This window comes from Mchenga conophoros, linkage group LG22 (genome assembly GCF_057382185.1).
Source record: "Mchenga conophoros isolate Kocher_MC1m ecotype Shallow Benthic linkage group LG22, M_conophoros_male_GT1.1, whole genome shotgun sequence".
NCBI lineage: Eukaryota > Metazoa > Chordata > Actinopteri > Cichliformes > Cichlidae > Mchenga > Mchenga conophoros.
Genome location: NC_140546.1, coordinates 25,668,275 through 25,692,496, shown reverse-complemented (window position 1 = coordinate 25,692,496; position 24,222 = coordinate 25,668,275). Strand labels below are relative to the sequence as shown.

Genomic DNA, 24,222 nt, shown 5'->3' with positions numbered 1-24,222 from the left:
ATGATGGGTGTTCTAAAATTCAGAGGCATGGATATCTGTTTCTATGAAAGTCCATAACACCTTACCTTACCTGAGGCCATTCCTTAGGGGGTGATGTTGAAATTGTTGAGAAGTTACAATAACTCTCTTTAGCTAACTTTAGCACGTAGACCACTCAGCGAGCTTGTGGCAACACACAACTTACAATCATAACAGGAGACTTAGGTGGAGGAAATGAGCACCAGTCCAGTGAAAAACCATGAAACCGTATTGTGTCAGTAATAGATCTTCAATGAGAATGCAGCCATAAAAGTGTATAATTACAGTATATATATATATGTGTGTTGGTTCAAAGTGAAAAGCCATCTGTTCTACAGCTCCACCATTACCCGTCGCCTTGTAACGGTCATGAGACTTATTATTAAAGACGGCCAGCCTCCTTCTCAATCAGGACAGAAAAGACACAACATGTGGCAGCATGAAATTCTCTGTGACACCACTATCTACCAGAGCCAACAAAGTGAAGGAGGGGGGAAAAAGAGTAAGATCTTGAATTTGTGAATAAAATATGATGGATAGTAATGGTAAGGAGTGGGAGGCAAGATGAGGAATGATCCCTGATTGTGCTTGTCTTATGAGGAGCATCCATCAGGAGTGACATCCGCACAAATAAAACCCAACCCCCCCATATTCAATTATATAACGCGAGGCAGGTTTTACACACAAATACACACACCAAACCATACACGCAAAATGTGCTCATGCCCAAGACATTCATACAGACACGTGCACGTTATCAGAATCTGATGTGACCTATATTTTGCCTCATTCTTGCAAGAGATTAGTTAATCTCTGAGGAATATTTATTTCACATTGGCAGGACTTTTATATGTAATACAAGCTGACAGTTTCACGAAATAAAAAAAGACTCAATAGAGATCCAACTCACAGTTGAGGCAGGCATGCACACACTCGCGTGTTGGAGGTAAATTCAGCAATGCAGATTAGAGCTGGCTCAAAGGTTTGGGGACAGCAGAGAATTGGTTTGTTTGGAGCCTCACCTGTTGGAAAGGAAAACGGGGACAGCTGAATCCTGGAGGATAGTTGGCTTGATGCGGCTGGACTCCAAAATGCTGGAAAAAGGCAGACAATTAAACAAATAATTAGAAGAATACAAACAACAGACTGAAGCATGAAGAGAGAGCAAAAATGTAGGAAGAGGAAGGATCAAATAACATGCCTTAGGATGTGAAAGAAGGAATCAGTGTTTAACAAGGTGTAAAGCCAAAAAAAAAGTCAATGAGGACTCGATCTGAGGTATTCTTTCACAGATAAACAGCCTCACCATGTTAGGCATGTTTGCCTTGGCAAAGCCAATAAATAAGTAAAGACTTGAGTTCAGAAAACTGTTGGAGTGTAATATTTCAGAGACACAATGAAACTGAGATCAAATTTCTGTAATATTTTCAGGAAAACAATTTGTACGAATTGTTTTGGGGAGGGGGTTTTTTTCAATAAAGAAAGCTAACAAAACACCTACACTGCACTATGTTAGAAATGTGAATAATGCCGAAAAGTACTATAACATTGTGAAAGCAGAACAGGGTACTGCTTTGCTGAACAGTTTCTTACTGTGATTAAAAGCCACCCTTTCTTCAGTGAGTATTTTTCTGAAATACTGTTTAAATGTGTAAATAAGGCATTACCTATTAACAATTGTGCTTATTTGAATAGCAGATTTTTGGATATTGTATAGTACACTACACTAAAAAAAATTAATGTTTGTTTGCCCTGATAAACTTGCTGCAATAATTGTCAGTAAAACTGTAATTAAAAAGTTTATTTATTCAAATTATTTTTAGTTAAAGAAATTATGCTTGGTAAAAGCTTGTAAAAAGAAATTACCTGAAAAGATTACATGTAATCAGATTACTTAAAGTCAGAATTTTGAGCATAAATATTTTCTTGAATGTCAATGATAATTTTAACGACCAGAAAAGGTCAACTGCAGGTCTTTTCTGCAGTTGATTTCTAGGGAAAGCATTGTTTTGCAGATTATAACCATTAAATACGTACTAATTGGTACAAACATCCAATAGAAAGGTAGAAAAAAATGAATATGAGTAATGTGTATTTTGGATATTTTGATATTTGATATTTGCTAATCTGAAAGGAGGCCAGGAAGTAGAATATTGCAAAATCCAGTGTGTTTTAAACAATAATTCAAATCATACTTTATAAGACATGAACCAAAATAAGCAGTGTATCCAAATGTTGTGCGTTTCTTCCTTGGAATTACACCATAATAATGACAGTCCCTTTGAACTCGCAGGGTGGGGCAAACGTTGCAGAGCTGAGGCTAAAGAACAAGGTTCATCAATATTGAATACACATTAGCAGCTGCTTGACAACATAGTCAAGTCGAAGGCTTGTGTTGTGCTTGTGCACTGTGGTGTGCTGCCCTCCTTTTCACTTTATTTCACTCGTGTGTGTGTGTGTGTGTGTGTGTGTGTGTGTGTGTGTGTGTGTGTGTGTGTGTGTGTGTGTGTGCGTGTGTGAGAGAGAGAGGAAAGAGGAGACAGGAGGAGTAAGGGAGTAAGATTACTCAGCTGTACAAGACAACTCATTACATGACTGTAAAGAGCAATAAGTTTCCTGACAAGTGGTTATGTGCCTGAATGCTTTGCTTGGAACACAAACTAAACCTGGGCTGGTTAGTTTGTACTCCATTTGGTAAAATACAAGAATAAACAATATAACCCACTTCTGGGACCTGTTTAATTTTACGCATAGTTTTGTGTCATTGATAAAAAACATTATGTGATGTTCAGGCATCAGTGATTATTGCTTTTCCATGCCCGTGTTATCGCACAATCATAATTTAAAAAAGAAAAAAAAGTGCCGAGTTCAGTCATTCTTATTAAATAATATTTTTCATTAATCAAGGTTTATTACATATTTTGCTGGACTCTAAATCACATTAATCACATAGTCACTTTTCCACCGCGTAGATGAGCAAATTAGCTAATTAGAGGAGAGATCCAGTTGACAATTGCAGTCAAGAGGTAATTTATCATGACGTAAAGCCGTGCAATAATGATAAAACTAATAATAATACTTTGTCATTTGCATTTTGGCTGGGGATTACAACGCAGGGTGCTCATGCATTGTTCTACCCTCCATTTGATAATGTCAGAATGCGGGTGGGAGGTGGAGGTGGTGATCCAAAAACAGAATGACGAGCAGAGAGTGAGCTCTAAAAACTTTATATGCAGTGCGACCCCTTGGCTTCACTTTTTTTGACTCTAGGCACTGGGACACTTCAGTGTCAGGTTTCAGCATATAAGGGTAGTTGATAGACTTTTGTACTGCTCACTCAATACCAGACAACATGAAACTGTAGCCAAAACATTATCTGCTACATTGTAAGCTGACGCATGAATCGAGCAAACATCTCCAGGATTTGGGACAATGAGATACATTTTAGCTTCAGGGCTCTCAATGATGCACTTTTTTATGGCCGATGGCTATCATCATTTCCCGTCACTTGGAAGTGCCATCTGCAGCCTTTCACTCCTCTTGATTTTCCATCATGTTGTTTGATGTCACAGATTCCTCCATGACTAATGGAGAAAACCCAGTGGCAGACGGTGCAGTCGGCCCTGTACACATTCTCACTGATGCGTCTGAGCGACTGCTAATCATATTCCCATATCCTTCTGTAGTTCTGCAATTTCTGCAACCTCAGAGTAAATCAAGGGTTAGCATGACAGGTGACACGGAGCACGGTTCACACTGTATGGACCCAGAAACATCTGTGTCTCTCGTGACCTACAGCCAATCAGTGGAGCTCTTAAAAGTTATAGGCGTCTTCTGCTCGACGTACAAGAGAAAACTGTTCCAAGCATCCCATATTCTTTGAAAGCTTTACTGGTTACCTTTTGGGTAGATCAGGAGGCCCTAAAGCCTTCTTTAGGTGTGCTGCAATAGGCCTAGGCTACTGTGGACTTCCCGTGATGCAGTGTTTCTTCTACACACACCTCTTTTCACTCCCTGTGTGTTTATGCAACACTCTGCATATGCAAGATTCGGGAAATCAGTACAGGTATTACAATACAAAAAGAGAACTTTTTGAAAGCAGATGAAAGCAGTCTTGTAAAGATTTAAGTCTCAATAATTTTGTCTGTTAAATTATGCTAATAAGGCGAGTTTTAGAAAGGATTTTACCACACTAAAAATCTAAAACTAAGGAAAGTGCCTCTATCTTTCATTTTATTTTATTTTATTTTATTTGAAACTGTTCAAAAACAGTTTCAGTTAGTTTTAGTTAACTAAACTTTTTTACATGTAGTTTTTGTTTTTTGTTAAGTTTTAGTTTACTATAATTACCTTGCAGATAACTTAGGGGCTGTTTTGAGCACATATGTATACAGACTTGCCTTAAAATTTTTGATTAAACCTCAAAATTTGCTATTACGAAAGCACACAGATTCTTAATTTTTTTTCAATCTAGTGCTTACCTTACTGCAGGGTGATTAGGACACTTAAACTTCACTAATCTAACTAATGATCAGAGGTAGTAATCATACCACTCTGATCAATTGGATATGCCGCTAAACACACAAAGCACTAATGTAATTCGTGGATCTTCAGGGTCAAACTTCTAATCATATTCCTTGTCCTTCATTTTGCACTTTGCCTTTCCGTCTTTTTCTGCATTAAGGATATCAAACATACACTCGCACACACCGATACGAACACGCAGACATGAAGACTGAAAATGCCACCAGCCGGAGGATAACAACGGACCAGTGTAGCCTAGCAACAGCTTCAAGACGGGCTTGTTAGGTGGACGAAGACAGAAGAACGCGAGAGCGAAAACTTCAGCCTACGGCTCCGCCACTATTACACCACACAGGCTGAGGGGTGCTGAAGCCATCCCTCCTTCCTCCTCACTGCTCCCCAAATGTGCCGTGTTTCTGAAAATCCTCCATTTTCAAAAGCCAATCCATCAGGCTGCTAAATGGAACAATTTGGCCACTCGTTTCTTTTTGTGTGTCTGCCAAGTGTGGAACATTTTTAACTGTCAGTTTGTGATTCTGTTTGGTTTTTCATTCTTAAATTTGAAGCCATGGCACCCAAATACTAGCTCAGGTATGCCAACTCCCTAGTGCAATGAGAGGAGCTTAACTTAATTGCTCTTTCTTTGAGGTAGTATCTAATGGATCATGAATTCAATTCTTGAGACAGAAAAGGGTTAAATCAATGCTTAACAGTGGCTCGAGTGACCTATTGAAAGGCTGAGAGTTAGAAACACTTCATATTGCAGGCATATATATATATATATATATATATATATATATTAGGGGTGCAACGATATTCGTATCGATATTGAACCGTTCGATACAGTGCTTTCGGTTCGGTACGCATATGTATCGAACAATACAACATTTGTAATTTATTTTATCAATTTTCCTTCTGTCGATGCTGTCTGTGTTGAGCGCTCAGTGAATCTGTGTTCGACTACTCCGCCTAGGCTGCACTGTCGAGCGCAGATCCACTGAGCGCTCCACACAGACAGCATAGTCAGAAGGAAGAGAGCAGGGCAAGCTAGCGAGACAGAAGTTAAGCTCTACTTGCAACAGGCAAATTGAACCTCATTCAGATCTGGCGTTTGGAATTATTTTGGTTTTCATGTGACGTATGACCCTGAAGGTAAGCGAGTCATGGACTAAAGTAAAACAGTATGTTGGATGTGCCATGCAATGCTCAATTACATTGGTGTGAACTAGTGTGTTAGCGCAGTTAGCTCGTTAACGTGTTTGCCGTCTAGCCCCATGCACGGAGCGATCGGCAGTAGCTCGTTAACGGAGATTTGCCGTGTTGTGGCGTTAAGGTCATTTCAACGAGATTAACCTGAAAGCACTAGTGGGAACACAACGAATATGACTGCACATTTACGCCGACATCATCCTAGTGCAAAGACAAAAACAACAAGCATGCTACTAACTTTAGCCGAGTCATTTAGACAGCTGTTAGCACATGATTCTCCTTATGCTGCTGAGAATATAACCCAGAAGAAGCGGATAGTATAGCTTTTATTTTGGAAAGAGACATTTCTCTGTAATAAACTCTCTTTTCCAAAGATGAGTGATTCCTCAATCAGATACAGGGCTTGCAATATCGCTAGCCCGACGTCCCGGAGCTAGCGATTTTTTCAGTCGGGCTACCAAAATCTATCTCTTCCCTGCCCGTCGGGCTATTGTAGGAAAAATATATGTCAATGCTTTTGCATTCTTTCAGAAATGTAGCTGGGTAATTATGTCATTGGCATCGGTGAGCCACTGTCAATATGTGACATATTGAAGTTGCGTTTGAATTTGCGCTTGTTTTTTTGCTTTCACTTTGCAATCGTGCGAACTGTGTATAGAGAGCGACAGCACTGATCTGTGAGTGATGATAATTTGTGCACCAATTCCTCTGACATCGTCTTATTAATCGTTAGCTTACTATGCAAACATGACAAGTGAAATCTCCCGCAGCTTAAACATGTGAGAGGTTGATCGCGCAGAGAATCGCTGAGCTTATGTGAGTGAGCGTGTAAAAGCATTTCAGTTCTGCTGAGCCAAATAAGACAGGTCAGGGTGAAGAAGTGACAGCCAAAGAAAAGCTTACCACAAAACGGAGAAGTTATGACAAATCAGACTATGAGGCAAAAAGAAAGTGCAGCTTTATGGTTTCATGGACAAAAGAATTTCTGTGGCTGCAATATGATGAGCTAAATAACCAGGGCTGCACATAAGTGGTCCGCAGGTGCGCATTCGCTGTCAAAATAAAAAACACGCACAAGGGTTAGGGTTAAATTTAAAAACTGTACTTTTGAGTTAAAATATATATTTATAATTTTAATAAATGACAAATTAAAAATGCGTGAACATTTTTTTGTATCGAAAAAATATCGAACCGTGACACCAGAGTATCGAACCGAACCGAACCGTGAATTTTGTGTATCGTTGCACCCCTAATATATATATATATATATATATATATACACAGGGTGGGCCATTTATATGGATAAACCGTAATAAAATGGGAATGGTTGGTGATATTAAAGTCCTGTTTGTGGCACATTAGTACATGTGAGGGGGCAAACTCCTCAAGATGGGTGGTGACCATGGTGGCCATTTAGAAGTCAGCCTTCTTGGATACAACTTTTGTTTTTTCAATAGGAAGAGGGCCATGCGACACATCAAACTTATTGGTAATGTCACAAGAAAAACAATGGTGTGCTTGGTTTCAACGTAACTTTATTATTTTATGAGTTATTTACAAGTTTCTCTTTGTTCACAGCCATTGACATGTCGAAGAGGTGAACACGTGAGGAGCGGATCGAAATTGTGTTGATATCTGGTGAACACAGTAACCAGGTCATTGCAACAGATTTCAATGCAAGACACCCTACGAGACCACCCATCTCCCATGCTACAGTTAGCAAACTGCTTGCTAAGTTTCGTGAAACTGGTTCAGTGTTGGATTTGCCAAAATGTGGACGCAAGAAAACTGTCACTAATGAAGAAACATCAGTGGCTGTCCTAGCTTCATTCAGCAAGAGCCCACAGCATAGCACTCACCGCATATCACTGGAGAGTGGCATTAGTCGAACATCCCTTCGGTGGATATTAGCTACTTACAAATGGCACCCTTACAAAGGGTAAGGGTGCCATTTGGGTATATATATATATATATATATATATATATATATATTAGGGGTGCAACGATACACAAAATTCACGGTTCGGTTCGGTTCGATACTTTGGTGTCACGGTTCGATATTTTTTCGATACAAAAAAAATGTTCATGCATTTTTTATTTGTCATTTATTAAAATTATAAATATATATTTTAACTCAAAAGTACGGTTTTTAAATTTAACCCTAACCCTTGTGCGTGTTTTTTATTTTGACAGCGAATGCGCACCTGCGGACCACTTATGTGCAGCCCTGGTTATTTAGCTCATCATATTGCAGCCACAGAAATTATTTTGTCCATGAAACCATAAAGCTGCACTTTCTTTTTGCCTCATAGTCTGATTTGTCATAACTTCTCCGTTTTGTGGTAAGCTTTTCTTTGGCTGTCACTTCTTCACCCTGACCTGTCTTATTTGGCTCAGCAGAACTGAAATGCTTTTACACACTCACTCACATAAGCTCAGCGATTCTCTGCGCGATCAACCTCTCACATGTTTAAGCTTGCTGCGGGAAATTTCACTTGTCATGTTTGCATAGTAAGCTAACGATTAATAAGACGATGTCAGAGGAATTGGTGCACAAATTATCATCACTCACAGATCAGTGCTGTCGCTCTCTATACACAGTTCGCACGATTGCAAAGTGAAAGCAAAAAAACAAGCGCAAATTCAAACGCAACTTCAATATGTCACATATTGACAGTGGCTCACCGATGCCAATGACATAATTACCCAGCTACATTTCTGAAAGAATGCAAAAGCATTGACATATATTTTTCCTACAATAGCCCGACGGGCAGGGAAGAGATAGATTTTGGTAGCCCGACTGAAAAAATCGCTAGCTCCGGGACGTCAGGCTAGCAATATTGCGAGCCCTGTATCTGATTGAGGAATCACTCATCTTTGGAAAAGAGAGTTTATTACAGAGAAATGTCTCTTTCCAAAATAAAAGCTATACTATCCGCTTCTTCTGGGCTATATTCTCAGCAGCATAAGGAGAATCATGTGCTAACAGCTGTCTAAATGACTCGGCTAAAGTTAGTAGCATGCTTGTTGTATTTGTCTTTGCACTAGGATGATGTCGGCGTAAATGTGCAGTCATATTCGTTGTGTTCCCACTAGTGCTTTCAGGTTAATCTCGTTGAAATGACCTTAACGCCACAACACGGCAAATCTCCGTTAACGAGCTACCGCCGATCGCCCCGTGCATGGGGCTAGACGGCCAACACGTTAACGAGCTAACTGCGCTAACACACTAGTTCACACCAATGTAATTGAGCATTGCATGGCACATCCAACATACTGTTTTACTTTAGTCCATGACTCGCTTACCTTCAGGGTCATACGTCACATGAAAACCAAAATAATTCCAAACGCCAGATCTGAATGAGGTTCAATTTGCCTGTTACAAGGAGAGCTTAACTTCTGTCTCGCTAGCTTGCCCTGCGCTCTTCCTTCTGACGATGCTGTCTGTGTTGAGCGCTCAGTGAATCTGCATTCGACTACTCCGCCTAGGCTGCACTGTCGAGCCTAGGCGGAGTAGTCGAATGCAGATTCACTGAGCGCTCCACACAGACAGCATCGTCAGAAGGAAAATTGATAAAATAAATTACAAATGTTGTATTGTTCGATACATATGCGTACCGAACCGAAAGCACTGTATCGAACGGTTCAATATCGATACGAATATCGTTGCACCCCTAATATATATGTATATATATATATATATATGACCTAGTTAATGACCTAGTTAAGTGACCTTGAGGTTTTCAGAAAGTAGTTAGTATATTAGTATACAGAATATTACAGAATATTACAGAATATTACAGAATATTACAGAATATTCTCATCCATACAGTCTACCAAGGGGAAGCATCAAGGATGGAGAGATAGAACAAGGTCTTTTTAGATATTCCTTTCCAGATTCTAGCCTTTCTTTCTGTCCTGTGAAACTTTTATAGCAGAATATTTAGGTTATGGAGAGCATCAGAAGGAGAGCTGGCACATGAGTTAGACCTCTACATGTCTGAGAGCAAAACACTGACAAAGACAGACTGAAAGATTTGAAGATATGTCAGTGTCTAAGATAGCACTCATAACGTTTTCACGCCATCTATAAACATTTACTTAAATCTCAGCATCAGCTGTTTTGCTGCCAAAAATAAAACTTTCATAATGTCTCTCTCCATCAGCATCACACATTTTACAGTTTCTCCATCTCCAGTCTCTCTCCCTTGCCCAGGCTCGTCACCTTGCAATTCATTTCTCAGTAGACATCAAGAGACCTTCACATTGCCACTTCCACCCAGGGGGAATGTGCATTGCAGCTTTAGTAATTATCCTGCTGGATTGGTAGTGCTTAGGCCAAAGGGGCAAACCTTAGAGTGCAGCAAGCCTTGCTGTCACTGTCACCATCGCACACGCTAAAAGAAAGTGCAGCCCAAATTTAAATAGGTCAGAGACTAAAAAGGGCAGAGTGAGAAAGAGGTGAAGATATAAAAATGTGGTGTTCTGTTTTTAATGGAGAGAAGAAACTTTTTTTTCTTCTCGCTTTACTCACACTGCTAACTCTTTTCTGAATCAAGACAAAAGGAAGATTAAGGAGTCTTGGATGTCTTAGAAAGGAGCTGCCAAAACAGCTTCATACCCAAACAGCTTCATGGATGGAGGATCTCTCCATTAAAGCATATGCATTCATTTGGTGTTTAATGATGGTGCTGGAGGGTGCTGACATACTAAAAATCACCCATAGGTGTTTAGCCAGGCTGAGATCTGGGTCCTTTTTCTTCAGTGCAATGTTTTAAAGATCCAAAATTCACCAAAATAAAAGAATGGGTAACCCAATTCAGTCACTAGCAGCATGGACCTTCATTTCAGGTAAAACAGGCTCTCCTGGACATTCCTGCTGTATGCATCATACCACCAGCTGTCTAAAAGTAATTACTCAGGATACACCACAGGATCACAACAGTCACATAATAATGTCTAGTCATTTTCTTTATATCGCCAGTGCTTCAGTCACAGTGGCTCCTCCGGGAAGAGCAGCAAGAGTGACAGTCGTGACCGAATGTGATGCTTCTGTCAGGTAACTGCACAACTTGCTGTATTTGGTTTGAACAACACTAGTCTGTCAGAACCCGCCCACTCTGCAAGTATATAGTGAAAGTAGGTGTAAAAACAGATGTAGCTGAAATGATAACAGCTTTTTTCCTTAGGTATGAGATACTTCAGCATGACAAAGGTTGGACGGTAAAGTCATTGCCTGTGCTGTTTCTATCTCTTAGGTAATGCTGTAAGCTGGCAACATTATTGGACTGACCATAGTTTAAACATAGACTGTACTTAAAAGATGGACAGGCCCACTGTGATGTCACTATTTCATTTCTTGAAGCCAACAGACATTGCATATTCATATTGCCCAAATACTTTATTCTATCTTGTTCTTCTTTACAAAGTTAACACCAGGCTGTATTTAGTAAGACTCAAAATTAGCAATCGAGATCATAATGTCAAAAGACTTTAATGAGGTTACAGGTGAACAAAGCCAAGGGCCTCTGAGCACACTTAAAAATACTGTTTTTAAAAAAATAATCACGCATGTACAACCCCTACAACTCACTCTTGAACACAAATAAAACAAAATATATGTAGAGTAGGGCTGTTCGATATAACAATATATATCAGATGACGATATAAAAACGTCTATCGTTTCATTTTATGCTATCGTTTGTTTCGTGGTGTCGCAAACTGTTTGCGGCAATATTTTTTTCATCGCTTTGATGGTGACAGTAGTGGCTGTATTAATTTCTTAAAGTTCTCTCTTTCTCTTATATTTAATATAACCACACTACGGATGGACAAGCGCCTGTTTTTATGCGTTGTTAGCAACAACAATGGTAACAGCATCGCGTGTCCGCTTGTTTATTTTCCACATAAACCTTTCACAATAAAGCTCAAGATCCTGTTGAGACTTTTCAAAATAAACTGAATCACGTGAAAGATGCAGAGTGTTTACGGATCAGAAGCAAAAAAAAAGAGCCGTCGGGTGCTAAAAAATAAACCTTAGACTCCAATGTTAGAACAGGCTTTTGCCCGCAGCACGCCGTGTAATAAATACTCACAAAGAAAACAGCGTCCGTTACAACTTATGTCTAAAAATATATCGTTACTCGACTCCAGGTACACGACACCCAGCTGGAAACACTTCACGCAAGTCGAGCTGCTCGAGATTCACAGAATTTACAGAAAATATAAAATTTTTGTGATTTATATTGTTATCGGGACGATAGATGTCTTATATCGGAATATGAGATTTTGGTCATATCGCACAGCCCTAATGTAGAGAAGTAACTGTTTAGTACACTCACCTGATAGCCAGGAGGGTTGCAAAATCTGACAAAGTGGATTTGGTTGCAGGGGTGAAAGCAGCACTGTTTCAAGGTTATCACCTTCTGATTTGATCCTGGATGGAAAACTGTTGCTTTCTTGTTGATTTTTGGAGTAGCACCATATTCAGCTTTAAAAGCAAAAAAAATGAAGGACAACTAGGTAAGATTGAGAATGCTGGAAGCTTCTATACTGAACCTACTTTCTTAATTAAAAAAAAACAAACAAACAGTTTTTACCTTAGTGAATCCCAGGAAAATTATAGTATTTTTTAGGATACATAAATGGGACATATGATATGTCCCATGTATACATACCCTTTGGGGGTCTTACTTTGATAGTACAAAAGTAGCATCAACAATATTCATTTTTATCACTCAAACACTATTTACAGACTTTTAGCTAAAGCATGAAGACTGTTGATTTTTCAGCTCCACTGCCTTGCAAAGTTTCTGCAGTGGTTACATCACTCTGTCGTTTAAACATCTTGTTAATGCATCTTCTGCTGCAACACATCCAAACAGGCGTGCCAAAGATTTGAATTTATACAGAAAACAACTGCGTGTGCTCCTCCGCATTTAAACTGTAAGTGCAAACACACAGAATCACAGAAGCAGCTTCTCTGGAGAGGAAGCTGGCTGAAACATTCAGTTTAGTTGCTGATATACCCAGATTTTCTTTTTCTTTTCAGGGAAATTTAGAAACATAATTTCATTGACCAAATGTGCAGATACATGCCTAATCTAAATCATAATTTCATTAAGACAAGTTTGATAATTAATCACATTTAAAAGCAAAGTTTTAACATATTCCAGTCATACATACAAATTTGATCCTCTTAAAACCACATCTGACTTGCAGAATTTGATCTGAGGCAGAAAACAGATGGATTAATGAAATTTCTGTTCAATATCTGATTTGGAACCAGAAAGATACGTGCGTGTTGTTAAACCACCACTTTATTATTTATATCGATATCAGACCACCTCAGTGCCAGAGACCTGCCAGCGTTCAACGTCGAGCTTGATAAAAGGCAATTTTTAATTGATGTCACAAACAGTAACAATGGTGCAAGATGGAGCAGCAGCCATTTCAACTTCAGCCTCATTTGCATCCAGTAATTATGCCAAAATATCACAATTAATTTGACAATGATATATGGATGTATGAAAACTCTAAACGCTTGATCTTTGAGGTGCAGCAGAGTAAAGGACAAAATGGCATTCTGTAGCATTTAGCATTGAGAGCACTGCAAAATAAGGGATCGGGAATGATCATGATGAATTCTTCATGTGGGCCCACAGTGAAACGTAATATCCGATGCCCTCTGAATGTGTCATCCAACACATATATACGCACACACACAAGCACACATTACCTGCAGATGCCAAGATATAAGTTTACCTTTGGCTTTGTTAATGGTAACTATCTGCTGAAAGGTAGCAGGTCTGGCTTTCTCCTGAGGGGCAGCTGCTTGCTTCATGCCTGCCTTGGCAGCATTAGCCCAGGACCTGGCACTGACACCCACGCCATCTGCACCTGCAACTGCAATATGAACAGCAAGGGAACGCGGATTACTGCTATGGGCATTTTGCATGCATTGTGTCCTGTCTGGCCTGTACCATAAGTAAGCCTAAAAAGAACTGTGTTCTTCTCAGCTGCAAAAAAACCCCACAGATTTTCTGCAGTCTCCCCCTCTGGGGATCGACAAAGTGCTATTGAATCAACAGGGCCATGCTATCAGAGAGTATATTCTATCATATCAGCGCTGGCTGCGAACTGCTGGAGGAGGGCTAGCAGTGTGTATATCACATATGCACATTTACTGAGCAAAGCAGAGCCGCCTTCAGTTACAGCTCTGCACCTGTTAAAAAGGCGAGGGGAAATCAAACAAGACCAAATAGATTATACTGTTCCATACGATATATAAATATAGCTGGAATAGGAAAGGAACGACTTCTCCAGCACAAAGTTCCTTGAGGTACTGTATCCACTGTACAAGGCATACTCTCTACTTAAAATGAACATGTACTTATGCATGTGTACTTATATCTGTGCTCTGTTCTACACCAACAGGAAGGCTCACCGTGTAATTCACTTTGCCACTGCAAAATAATCCCCTCATTAAAAGAACATTTTCCCACTGAGTCATCCAAGTGAGCAAGTACTTCTCAGCAACAGCAATGCAGAATCACAGTGTGTTAACACCTACACAGAGACATGTTTGCAATGTTTGCAAGCGCAGATGTGTCTGTGAGTTTGTGCGCACATCTGGGTGTTTGTTGAGGATTAAAGGTGGCAAAGCGCTGCCCTGTGATTGGTAAAGTTGCTTTGATGTTTCATCTGGCTATTTTTCTATCAGTAAGTAGAACTCAAGGACAGAAAACAAAGTAGTAAAGCCACCTGCTTCGTGGCAGAAACAAAAGTGCTCCGTTAAATGGGCTTCAAAAATAACCGAGGAGAAAAAAAAATGTAGCAGTCTGAGAGCTGGACTCTTTGACAAGCTAGAGTTTCTGCCTGGGACAGGCTGCTGCTCCTCCTCTCCTGTCTTTAATTACCCAAGTACGAAGGTGTCTCTAATATTAATAATGCATTGTCAGAAAGAGATAATGTGAGAGTATTTCTAGCTCCAGAAAGCTTTAAGAGTGACATAAAGTTATATTTGTCAGCACCAGATTATTTATACTGCCTGATAGAAGGAGAGGCATGTTAACGGCATAGAGACACATGGCAGATTTATTACCTCTAGGCGGCGGCTGCTTGTTGGCCTTCCGTTGCTCACAGCTGATGGTGGGAGAGTTGCGATGGCGGACTGTGCCAAATGTTTGAAGGTCCAGCACAGATTTCTGATCTCCTGCACAGATGGAGGAGACCTCGTGGGGCGAATTTTCCAATCTCCTCTCATGGGAACCCCTACAGCTTTGGCAGTGGCTTGGAGTAGAAATGAGAACTCCTTTCCCCTTTGCATCGTTGGTCTTGGGATTCCTCTGACGCAATCCACCAAGCGCTAAAGGGTTCTTTGGGGGCTGGAGGGCTGGGAAGTCAGCCAAGAGGTCATAAGCCTCTTCCTGCACTGGAAGAGGTGCTTTGGTTTTTGAGTTTGCCTCAGGTGCTTCTGGTTTGCCTTGGATGGGAGCCTGCACAGGGTCATTCACGCCACTTGCCAACGTGACAGTGGGTATGTCATGTGGGTGGAATGAAAGGGGAATCTCCCACTGGCTTTTTATCTTCCCCAAGGCTGGAGGCCCTGTGAGAGATAGCGGAATGCCAGCGTTGATGGTGGTGAGAGCAGGAAAGTCTTCATCAGCTGTAAAAAAGGAATCCTGCTCATTGTCGCAGCTTAGCTCAACAGATGAGCTTGGAATTTCCTTTTTCTTCACCACTTTTGCACTAACCACTGAGTCATTATTGCTGCTGTCGCTGGCACAACTTTGCACCCCCGGTAGACTAACAGCATCACTCTCATCACTAGAGTAGCTGTCTGAGCCCCTACTTGCATTCTGCTCTTTCTTGCTTCCACATTCATCCCCGGGTAGTTTAGAAGGGTGTAGAGAACCTTCTCTGTCTGGCAGGTGTGGGGTGTGGCCTTCAAAGCAGACAGGATTTGTCACCAGATGTTGAGGTGCAGGTACTGAGCTCTGTGTGCCTGTTCTGCTGGATTGAGAGACCTGCATCTTCTGAAGAGAGTTTTCAACACTCCTTTGTTTATCTTGCACATCCCTCTCCCGACAGGACTGCGAAATCAAAAACAATGGAAAATACTGCTTGCATTAATTAGCGAGTTTTAGCCGAATACGGATAATGCTATTTTTATTCATGCTGAGAAAAGCAGATGTTATTAGATTTGATTAAAAAACCCTCACCGACTTTATTTTTCCACCCGCCTCTTCCTTAATTTGCCTCATCTCCACTTCCAGCACAGGGCTCAGCACCCGTGCGGGGTTGGATAGGCCGTGATGTCTGCGGCCCGAGAGATAAGGACAAGGAAGGGTGAAGTCAGTGTGGTATTGCTTCTTGTCCTCCTCATAGTGCGTGTAATCATCTGTGTCTTCTTGCTGCTTCTCAGCCCTGGACAGGAAGAGAAACACAGACACGTAGGGTGTGTGTGTGTGGCAGGGTTAAACAGATCTTTTTGCATGTAACAGGCTATCACAGGATAATTACCGCCACTTCAAGGTTAGCCAGCTCATGTCGTCTTGTATGCACCTTCTTTTTCCCCCCCCGTGAAGAAAATGAGAAAGCTTGATAGCGATGTCACTTAGTTTCCCATGCATTGTGTGTTAGGCATGCTTTTTGAAGGCGTTTATAAATTAAATGACATTCATTTTCATACTAAATCACTGTGGTGATCATGCATAAAGAAAAGGTCACTTGTATCACGAACATGCCAAAATGGGCTTAATTGGAGGTACTGTCCGATTTTCTGCTTTCTGACATCGCATTTTAAGATGCTTATGCTTATTTCACCTCCAGGTGAAATAAGCAGTGTTTTTGTTTTGTTTGGTTTTTTTTTTGGGGGGGGGGGGGGGGGGGGTTACCCTGCATAAGATCCTTCTAACCTCACTGCCCTCACCAACAGGTAAACCAGTTTCCCTAGAAAATAAGGAATCACAGAGTCCACGGCTCCAACCTGTATGTATGATGCATCACCCGCTTCAAAGCATGACTTTTTAATGAGGCTACTCTTTAGTCACCAGCCTGTCGACTGTCGAGCTGCGATGCGGAGCAGACGGTCCGGTGAGACCCGGGATGCTTATGATAACGGAGACGTCATGGTAGCTCTGGGCGGTGGGTGAGCAGATGGTGTACATTAACATTATACAGTGGGTTTATGACCGCACAGCAGCCCAACTGATCTCCAATGAAGTCTTGGGATCTTGGTTATAAGTTATAAAGAGGCTACAACTCCACATCCATCCAGTTAATCCATTTATTTTCCCATAACCCTATCTGTTTTAGGCAAAACAAATGTTATGTGGGCCATTTTAATTAAATAGAATACACAAAATATAAATAGAAACTTTAGACTGGCCTGTGGGTTTAGACAGTCAATCGTAATTTTGCTTTTTGATTAGTCAAGGTTAAAATAAACTACCAAAAATAGACACTTTATCCCCATTTTAACTCTAGCCTATGACTGATGTTGCCACGGTAACAATCAATGACACTTGTTTTGAGCTGAGGTATTCAATAAAAGAGGGAGAAAACATTGCTGTGGAGAGAGAGCACTAAAATGCCAGAGTTTTTTGGAGACCACAGTAACCTACTGGAAACAAAGGAAACAATCCTGAGTCTGACTGAAGTATTAACAGAAGTGCTGAAACCTGCCACATTAGGAAGTTCTGTCACAGGCTTGCACTGTGTTCATTATAAGCAACAGGAGGTTTCCATCACTGTAATCTCTTTTTTTATCCACATTTTTTTTTTGTCATTATTATATTATTTTTGCTGAATGTTCCAAGTAAAACGTCCTTGCAACAACTGAATTCATCCAAAAGGAAAGACCAATTTTCTGCCAGCGTAAACAAAGCCAGACAGTTGCATAGTGTTACTTGGTCGGCCATGTTTTTCTTCTTTGAAAAAAAAGAAAATTGCAATTAATCTAGAAAACATTGTATGGTAGCGCTGCTTCAGTCAGAGGTCGAACTGCTCTGTGCAATGAATACATTGAGCTAAAATGAACTGGCACTTACATAGTAACTTTGTACCCAGTTGAGTAGAAAGGTACTTACATTCCTCCCTGGAGGAGTCAGGGATCAAGCCAGTGACCTTCAAACCAGCAGATGACCTGCTCTACCAGCTGAGCCACAGAAACCCCTAATAACCCTGGGGCTGCCCCAAACCAGATTTGTTCTGATTGGCTGCTCCTCCTAAACACGAGGTCTGAACAGTAGATGGGAGGAGCTTCTTCACAAACAGCAGACTTTTGAGATGCTGATATAAAGGGAATCTGTTCTCACTGATATCATAGGGAGTCAACAGTGGGAACTTTATCATTATTATACAGCATGATTATTAATGACTCATAAATTACCTGATCTACTGAACAATAAAGTATTAAACATTTGAATGCTAGGTTTCAATAGTTACTACTTATAAACTATGTTAAAGACGCTTGTAAACTCCAAATTATAACTTCACCATCTGTATTATTACAAAACAAAACAAAAACACAGAATACTGGCTGTACCTGTTGCCATCTCCTATATTAGATATTACAGTGTTAGCACTAATTACTGAGGAGCCTACCGCTTCCCATTTCATCTAAATTAGATGAAAGCACACCCCAGGAACAAAATGATGAAGCTGCTTGAGCTTCATATAGACAGACTGATTAAACCTGGATAAAGTGTGATATGAGACATAGTGGGTTCGCAGTGAGGTTAATTTCATAGCTTATGGGTTTATAAGCGATATGAAGGCATGTTTCATCGCTTATGATGGAGAGGTCAGTTATAGCCTGTATAGCCACAGATAACCCTACCTGTGACTTGACATTATGACTGAAGGAGTGTCGTCTTTACTAGCTTGGATTTCCAGTGAACTTTGACCTCTTCCCGGTTTCACCTGGGTAGCTTTGCTCCAGACAATTTTGCACACCATATCATAGCTGTCCCTCGGTGCGTTTGGATGAATCCAAGCGAAACGCGGAAATGGCGCAAATGCGCCGAGGAACTGATTTGAAGTTACTGACGTCAAGTGATCTTCTTCCAGAGGGACCATTTTCCCTCTGCTTTTAGTATACATGGCCATATCGGTCTTCTTTACAGAGTCCAAATGTGTATTTTTAAGCTGTTTCTTTTTTTCAAAAGCATGTCAGCATGTTAGGCTGTCATGGCAACCAGTATCAGTTCCAGAATTTCAACAATTATCCAGCGGTTGTAAGGATAATCTTCTGAGACATTTCATTTCTTAGTATTTCAGTGCCTGACATAAATAAGTTGCTGCAACATTTCTCTCCAGTAGATGGAGGGGCCTTCCCCTAGTACATCTGGGCTACATGCATGTAAGGGTTCCCCTGGCCAGCTGTAAGCGTAAATATTTTAAGTACAGGAGGCTTCAGAATCTCAGTTAGATCTATTTCCTGAACTCCTGGGAAAAAATGCAAGATTGAAGCCCAGAACAAGCTGGCGAGGATGAGTGAGCAATCCAGCGTTAGCAAAGTTTAATTTAATGTTGCATGAAGACTATTTATGGCCTCCATCATATATGTCGGGGTTGAAGGCCGACACGCCTTTCATTATCCCAACTGTTTCCACGCGCGCAGCATTATGAAAAAACTAATTATATCGGTCATATGCAAAAGTGGAAATGACATTCAAATTTACTGGCCAGGGTTCTGGCCTGTTAAGCATCAATTTCACGTTTAGTGAGCAGCAAGTGGACTTCTGTGCTAAACTGCCGGGAAATCCCATTGCTGGTCTGAATGGATGGAGACAATGGCCTTGTTGGTGGGCTCCCCTAAATCTTACTTTTACAAATTTGATTAAGGCGTATTAAAGGTTTCGTATTATTGTTATTATCATTGTTGTTGTTGTTGTTGTTGTTATGGTTGTGATTATTATTATCGGGAATGGCAATCAATGCATAGAAATTGGAAGAGAAGGGTTTAAAAGCTAAAACTTATAACTTACATACGCCCTTAATGAGTTTATTTTGAAATGATGTTCCAGCACAAAAATGTGGGTATATGATATGACTAGTGATGGTAGTGAGGAGAGCCAACCGAGAGCTGAGAGAGCGAGAGAGAGAGAGAGAGAGCGGAGAGAGAGAGCGGAGAAGGAGCAGGTCTGCAGTCGGAATCTTGGGCGCCGCGCAGACCCGAGACGACTGTGGCCAAGCGCTGAGATACTGGGAATACATACTGCATATTTCTCTGTGTACAATAAGATCGCTGACCACACTCCGGCGTTGGTTGAAAACTTCTCAAACCAGGCAATCTTTCTCTGATCCGGATATCCTCCGTGGTTCTAACCAGTTCGTTCATCCTTCCTCTGAATTTCGGTCTCATGTCGACTTAAAGCGTGGATTACTGGCACCGTAGATGCTCTTATTAACTGGAGATAAATTAGACAGAAGGACAAGTAAGTGTTGCCGGAGAAACTAGAGGAGGAATCTCCTGATTTCTTTTTTTTTCTCTTGACGTGTATCTGGTAATCTCAGTTATATGCGTGGAGCTGGCGAGGGTTCTTTTGTGATTTTTACTCGTGCTGGGCAGATCACTGACCACTTGAATCGCGTCCCCCCTTTGGTTTGCCTTTCCCTCTTCTTTCCCCTCCTTTAGGTGTGAAATCTATCTTCTCAGACAGAGACTCTGAACCCCTCGGTCCCCGCATGACATGGTTCAGTCCAGCTGCGAGCTCCGAGCCTCCTCCATGCATTGGGATTTTTCTCAGCGCCGACACCGAGTGAATCTCCCTTTTCTGACCGTTTGAAAACTCGTCGTGCCTGCCAGACCAGAGAAAAAGCCCTGCCATGACCGCCGCTTCAAATCAGGACGGAGCAACGGGACTTTTCAGGAGACCGGAATGCGCAGGCAGGAAAGTGGACGGAATACGGATTTTTGCTCTAATGAAGGCGGGAGTGCAGGCGCACCATTGGAGCCGGATGCTGTTCTTATATATGGGGCTGCTGGTCGCCTCAGTAAAGGGTAAGTCCCCATCTTTAGAGCTGAAGACATGCAAAATGCAGCAGGCTTACCCCCACCCCCCTCCACCGCCCACCCTTTCCCAATCCCTGACTGAATGCAAATCAGTATCAGCAACACGCAGGCACACGCTCATCCTAAAGGCGCATTTAGGATCAGGCTCGCTCCGATGTTGCTCTTCCACCTCACAAAGTTATTATAGGTGGCTGGTTGGGTGGCTATTTTCGTGACAAGCGGATCGAGTTTCGAGCTTCCATCCTTCACTCTATTGATGGGTTTCGTTAAAGGACTGAGCAAAGCTGGGTATTTTGTTAAAAACAGGAGGGGAGCGTTAAATGTGCTGCATGGACGTACTGACGCCGAGTGAATGAGGGCTTCACACGAAACCCTCGCTGTTAGTGCAGCATGTGCTGCATGCATGAGGAAATCCACCGAGGTGGTCGAGCGGGCGGCTGATTGTGATGCTGTTCAGTCCAAAAGGTGTGTGCGTGTGCGTGCGTGCACGTGTGCGCGGGCGCACTGTGGGTCATGCTCTTCTTTGGGACTGCTTCTTCTCGGTTCTTCCTCATCGCATCCACAAGCATTCTTAACTTGTGAAGCAACCACCCATAAACAAATTTTGCGTGTAGTTTCTATCTGTTGTCGTGCATGCATGGGGAGGCAGGCCTAATTAACTTACTTTGGGTTTTCTGCCCTTGATTAATTTCAAATGGAAATCTTGCAACCGGAGCCCGCGCATTCAACAGATTATCATTACTAATAATTTACTTCCACGTCCAGTTCTGATGTCTTCCTGAAATGTGAGGCTCTGTTACAAATAATCTTCTTCTTCTTCTTCTTCTTCTATGAGACATGTTACGAAAAGCATATTTAGAGCTCAGGGTGTTTCGGGGAAGAGCCGCAATGATTTTTGCCGTCCCGAGCAGGTCCTTTGGCAAAGAAAGCCAACCGTTTTATCACTGTCTTGGCTCCCTACCAGAGAATGGACACTATTTTTAGCAAAAGCCAAGAATACTGCCATGGCCACAATATGAATTTGACAGTGAGTCATTGCTCTGTGTTAGCCCACTCATGCCTTTTTTGGACGGCTCATAATCCACAAGTGAGTGGAAATAGACACATTTTCGGCATCACCATAAGCGCACACACTCACACACACGCTCGCACACACAGTGGGCCGTGCGATTTCACGATGTGTGAAAAGTGCGAAAGTGTGCTTTGAGGTTGAGCGTCACCCTCAAATCCTCCCACCAAAATAACTCCCACTCTGTCACCCACCTTTTGCTCCAACTTGTGTCATCAACCACCCAACATTTAAAATAAAATTTAAAAAAAAAAGAAAGAAAAGAAAACGTGTTTCAGCGCCGGTAAGGCGTAGCTTTATCACACACTCAGTTCAGCTCCTAATGATAGTGACAAATCTCCCTCGACTCTCCCGTGGAGTAAATCTCAATGCAGCTATATTCGGAGGAGACTGCTTGTTTTATTTGCGCCCTGGGAGCTCTTTATTGCCCACTTTCTTGCCGTTTGGCTCTACTTTTGGAGCCGATAAAGCGACTTGAACTTATCGCACATATTTACGAAGAGCAGAGGGGACTAGACTATCCATCTAGCCGCCCACCCACTGTATAACAACCTTTACTTTAAACGCTGTCGATAAATATGTTTGACTCACCACGCGTTGAGGTGGTCTGCTACATCCCTCGGTGCTGCAGCCACCAGCAGTTGCCCCATCCTCCCATTGAGCGGCACCAGAGCCTCACACTATGCTGAGGGGCGGAGCGGGGGAGTGGGGAAGAGGAGACTTCGAGTTCCTGGCGTTTCTGTCTCCACATACTTTTATCAAGTGTGGCTCATATATACACACGCGTATACGAAAGTGCTAACGATTCCGTTACAGGCTGTGTGTGACAGCCATTCTTAGGCTCTTTTACGCCGTCTTAGTGGATCAAGCGGACTTTCTTTACTGTACTAATATCAGTATCGATCCCAGGGGCCGTTAGAGACAAAGATAGAGACGTGTGAAAGGTTTCTGATTATAATAAATAAGAAAAGAAAAAAGAAAAAAATGAATAGAACCACGCGCTGTCTACAAGGGATCAAAAGCAGCTGTCCCCACTGGACCCGCCGCTCAATAAACAGTTATCAGCCTCCATTCATTTGAAAGACCAGGGCAGGGACTGCAAAGGCCGGGGATGGAGGGGAAGGGGAATCGAGGATGACGTGTCCTCTCCTATCCGGGGAGCGTTTTCGGCTTTCTTAACTCCAAGTCCAGCGGTATTATCATTCGTCAGCGGCGCATGAGACAGCCTCTCAGCATGTCCATTTACACGCCAGATCACGCTCTGTCGTGCTCTCCTTTATATAAAGCACGGCGTTGTGCTCATGATGCAACTTGCAGTAATGTTATGAGGACTGGAGGGCTTGATGCTCCTTTCCTTTTTATCTCCTTTATTTTATTTTATTTATTTATTTTTTACTTGATGATATTTGCTTGGATTCGCATGAGGCTCCTGAAGAAAGAGACGGGTTGTGTGTGTGCGTCTGGTGTGGAAGAGTATGTTTATGTGGCCAGTCCAAGAAGTCCAAGAAATAGAGCCTTGTTAACCTTGATCAAGTCTTTACTATTTTCTCTCACGTCCAAGAACATTTCACACAAACTCGAGTATATTCGTTTTAAATCCTACTAGAAACAAAGAAGCCCTTTAAAAGTTTAAAGTATGAAAAAAAATAGTTAAATTCGCAATTGATCAAATCCGGCAGCAGTGAAATCTGTCTCCTAAGACAGTATATCTCATTTTAAATCTCATTTTAAATAAGTACAATTCTTGAATTCACCTCACTTGACACAAGGGGAGCTACAGAACTGACTGTAAGGTGACTTTTTTCAGCACCTAGGACAGCAACAGGTGCCGCCCTATCGGCTACACAGTGGAAATTCTCTCCAGCACCATGGACAGCTCCCCATAGTACACCATCGATAAAGGATTTGCTGGCTTCAAAAGTCAACACTTGAACTTGTCCAACATTTATTTTCCCCACAGCTTTAAACTCTCAGTTAACCTCAGACCCCACCCCCTCCCTCCTCCCAACTGACAGGATCACACCACAAGGGTTTTGCTCTTCTTCTGGTTTTATATTGGATTTAGATTTCGTAAGCAAGTTCAACAGCAATCATGTCACAGACTGCACATAAAAGATGGACTTAGCTTTCACGTCTCAAAAGTGAATCCAATGAGAAGAGCCCTTAAATTTCACTACTTTCTCACCTCCAACATGGGGTGTTTGCTTAAAGGCAACCAGTTATGAAGACCTCTATATCCTCTCTTGATCCATCCCCTCAGTATAACCTTTCTAAAAAAAAATGTTGGTCTTTGTCATCAGTCGTCTCGAATGTAGCATGGTATTCATTTCATAAATTATTGTCCCAATTCTAGTTTAAAAAAAGGACTGTAAAGGAGGTG

General features: G+C 41.6%; 2 protein-coding genes across 6 annotated transcripts in view; one reads left to right on the top strand and one right to left on the bottom strand.

The window, feature by feature from the left end:
- The window catches only part of LOC146549558 (uncharacterized), a 49,833-nt gene extending 30,893 nt beyond the window's left edge, over positions 1-18,940 (bottom strand). The window contains exons 1-6 of one of the 3 annotated variants that reach the window (XR_014890392.1): positions 18,596-18,940; positions 15,975-16,179; positions 14,855-15,872; positions 13,516-13,656; positions 12,093-12,241; positions 929-1,112 (exon numbers count right to left, since the gene is read on the bottom strand). Coding sequence is in view for 1 of the 3 variants with exons in the window: in XM_085262299.1 (XP_085118425.1) it covers positions 1,041-1,112; positions 12,093-12,241; positions 13,516-13,656; positions 14,855-15,872; positions 15,975-16,179; positions 18,596-18,864 (1,854 nt within the window). In the remaining 2 variants the exon portion in view is untranslated. The remainder of the gene's footprint in view (positions 1-928; positions 1,113-12,092; positions 12,242-13,515; positions 13,657-14,854; positions 15,873-15,974; positions 16,180-18,595) is intronic. The other 2 variants (XR_014890393.1, XM_085262299.1) reach the window with 2 other exon arrangements.
- A 983-nt stretch (positions 18,941-19,923) lies between these two features.
- Positions 19,924-24,222, top strand: part of csmd2 (CUB and Sushi multiple domains 2) — a 288,003-nt gene continuing 283,704 nt past the window's right edge. For 2 of the 3 annotated variants that reach the window (XM_085261295.1, XM_085261293.1), the window contains exon 1: positions 19,924-20,761. In XM_085261295.1, coding sequence (XP_085117421.1) covers positions 20,587-20,761 — 175 coding nt within the window. In that variant the 5' untranslated portion in view covers positions 19,924-20,586. The remainder of the gene's footprint in view (positions 20,762-24,222) is intronic. The other variant, XM_085261294.1, reaches the window with a different exon arrangement.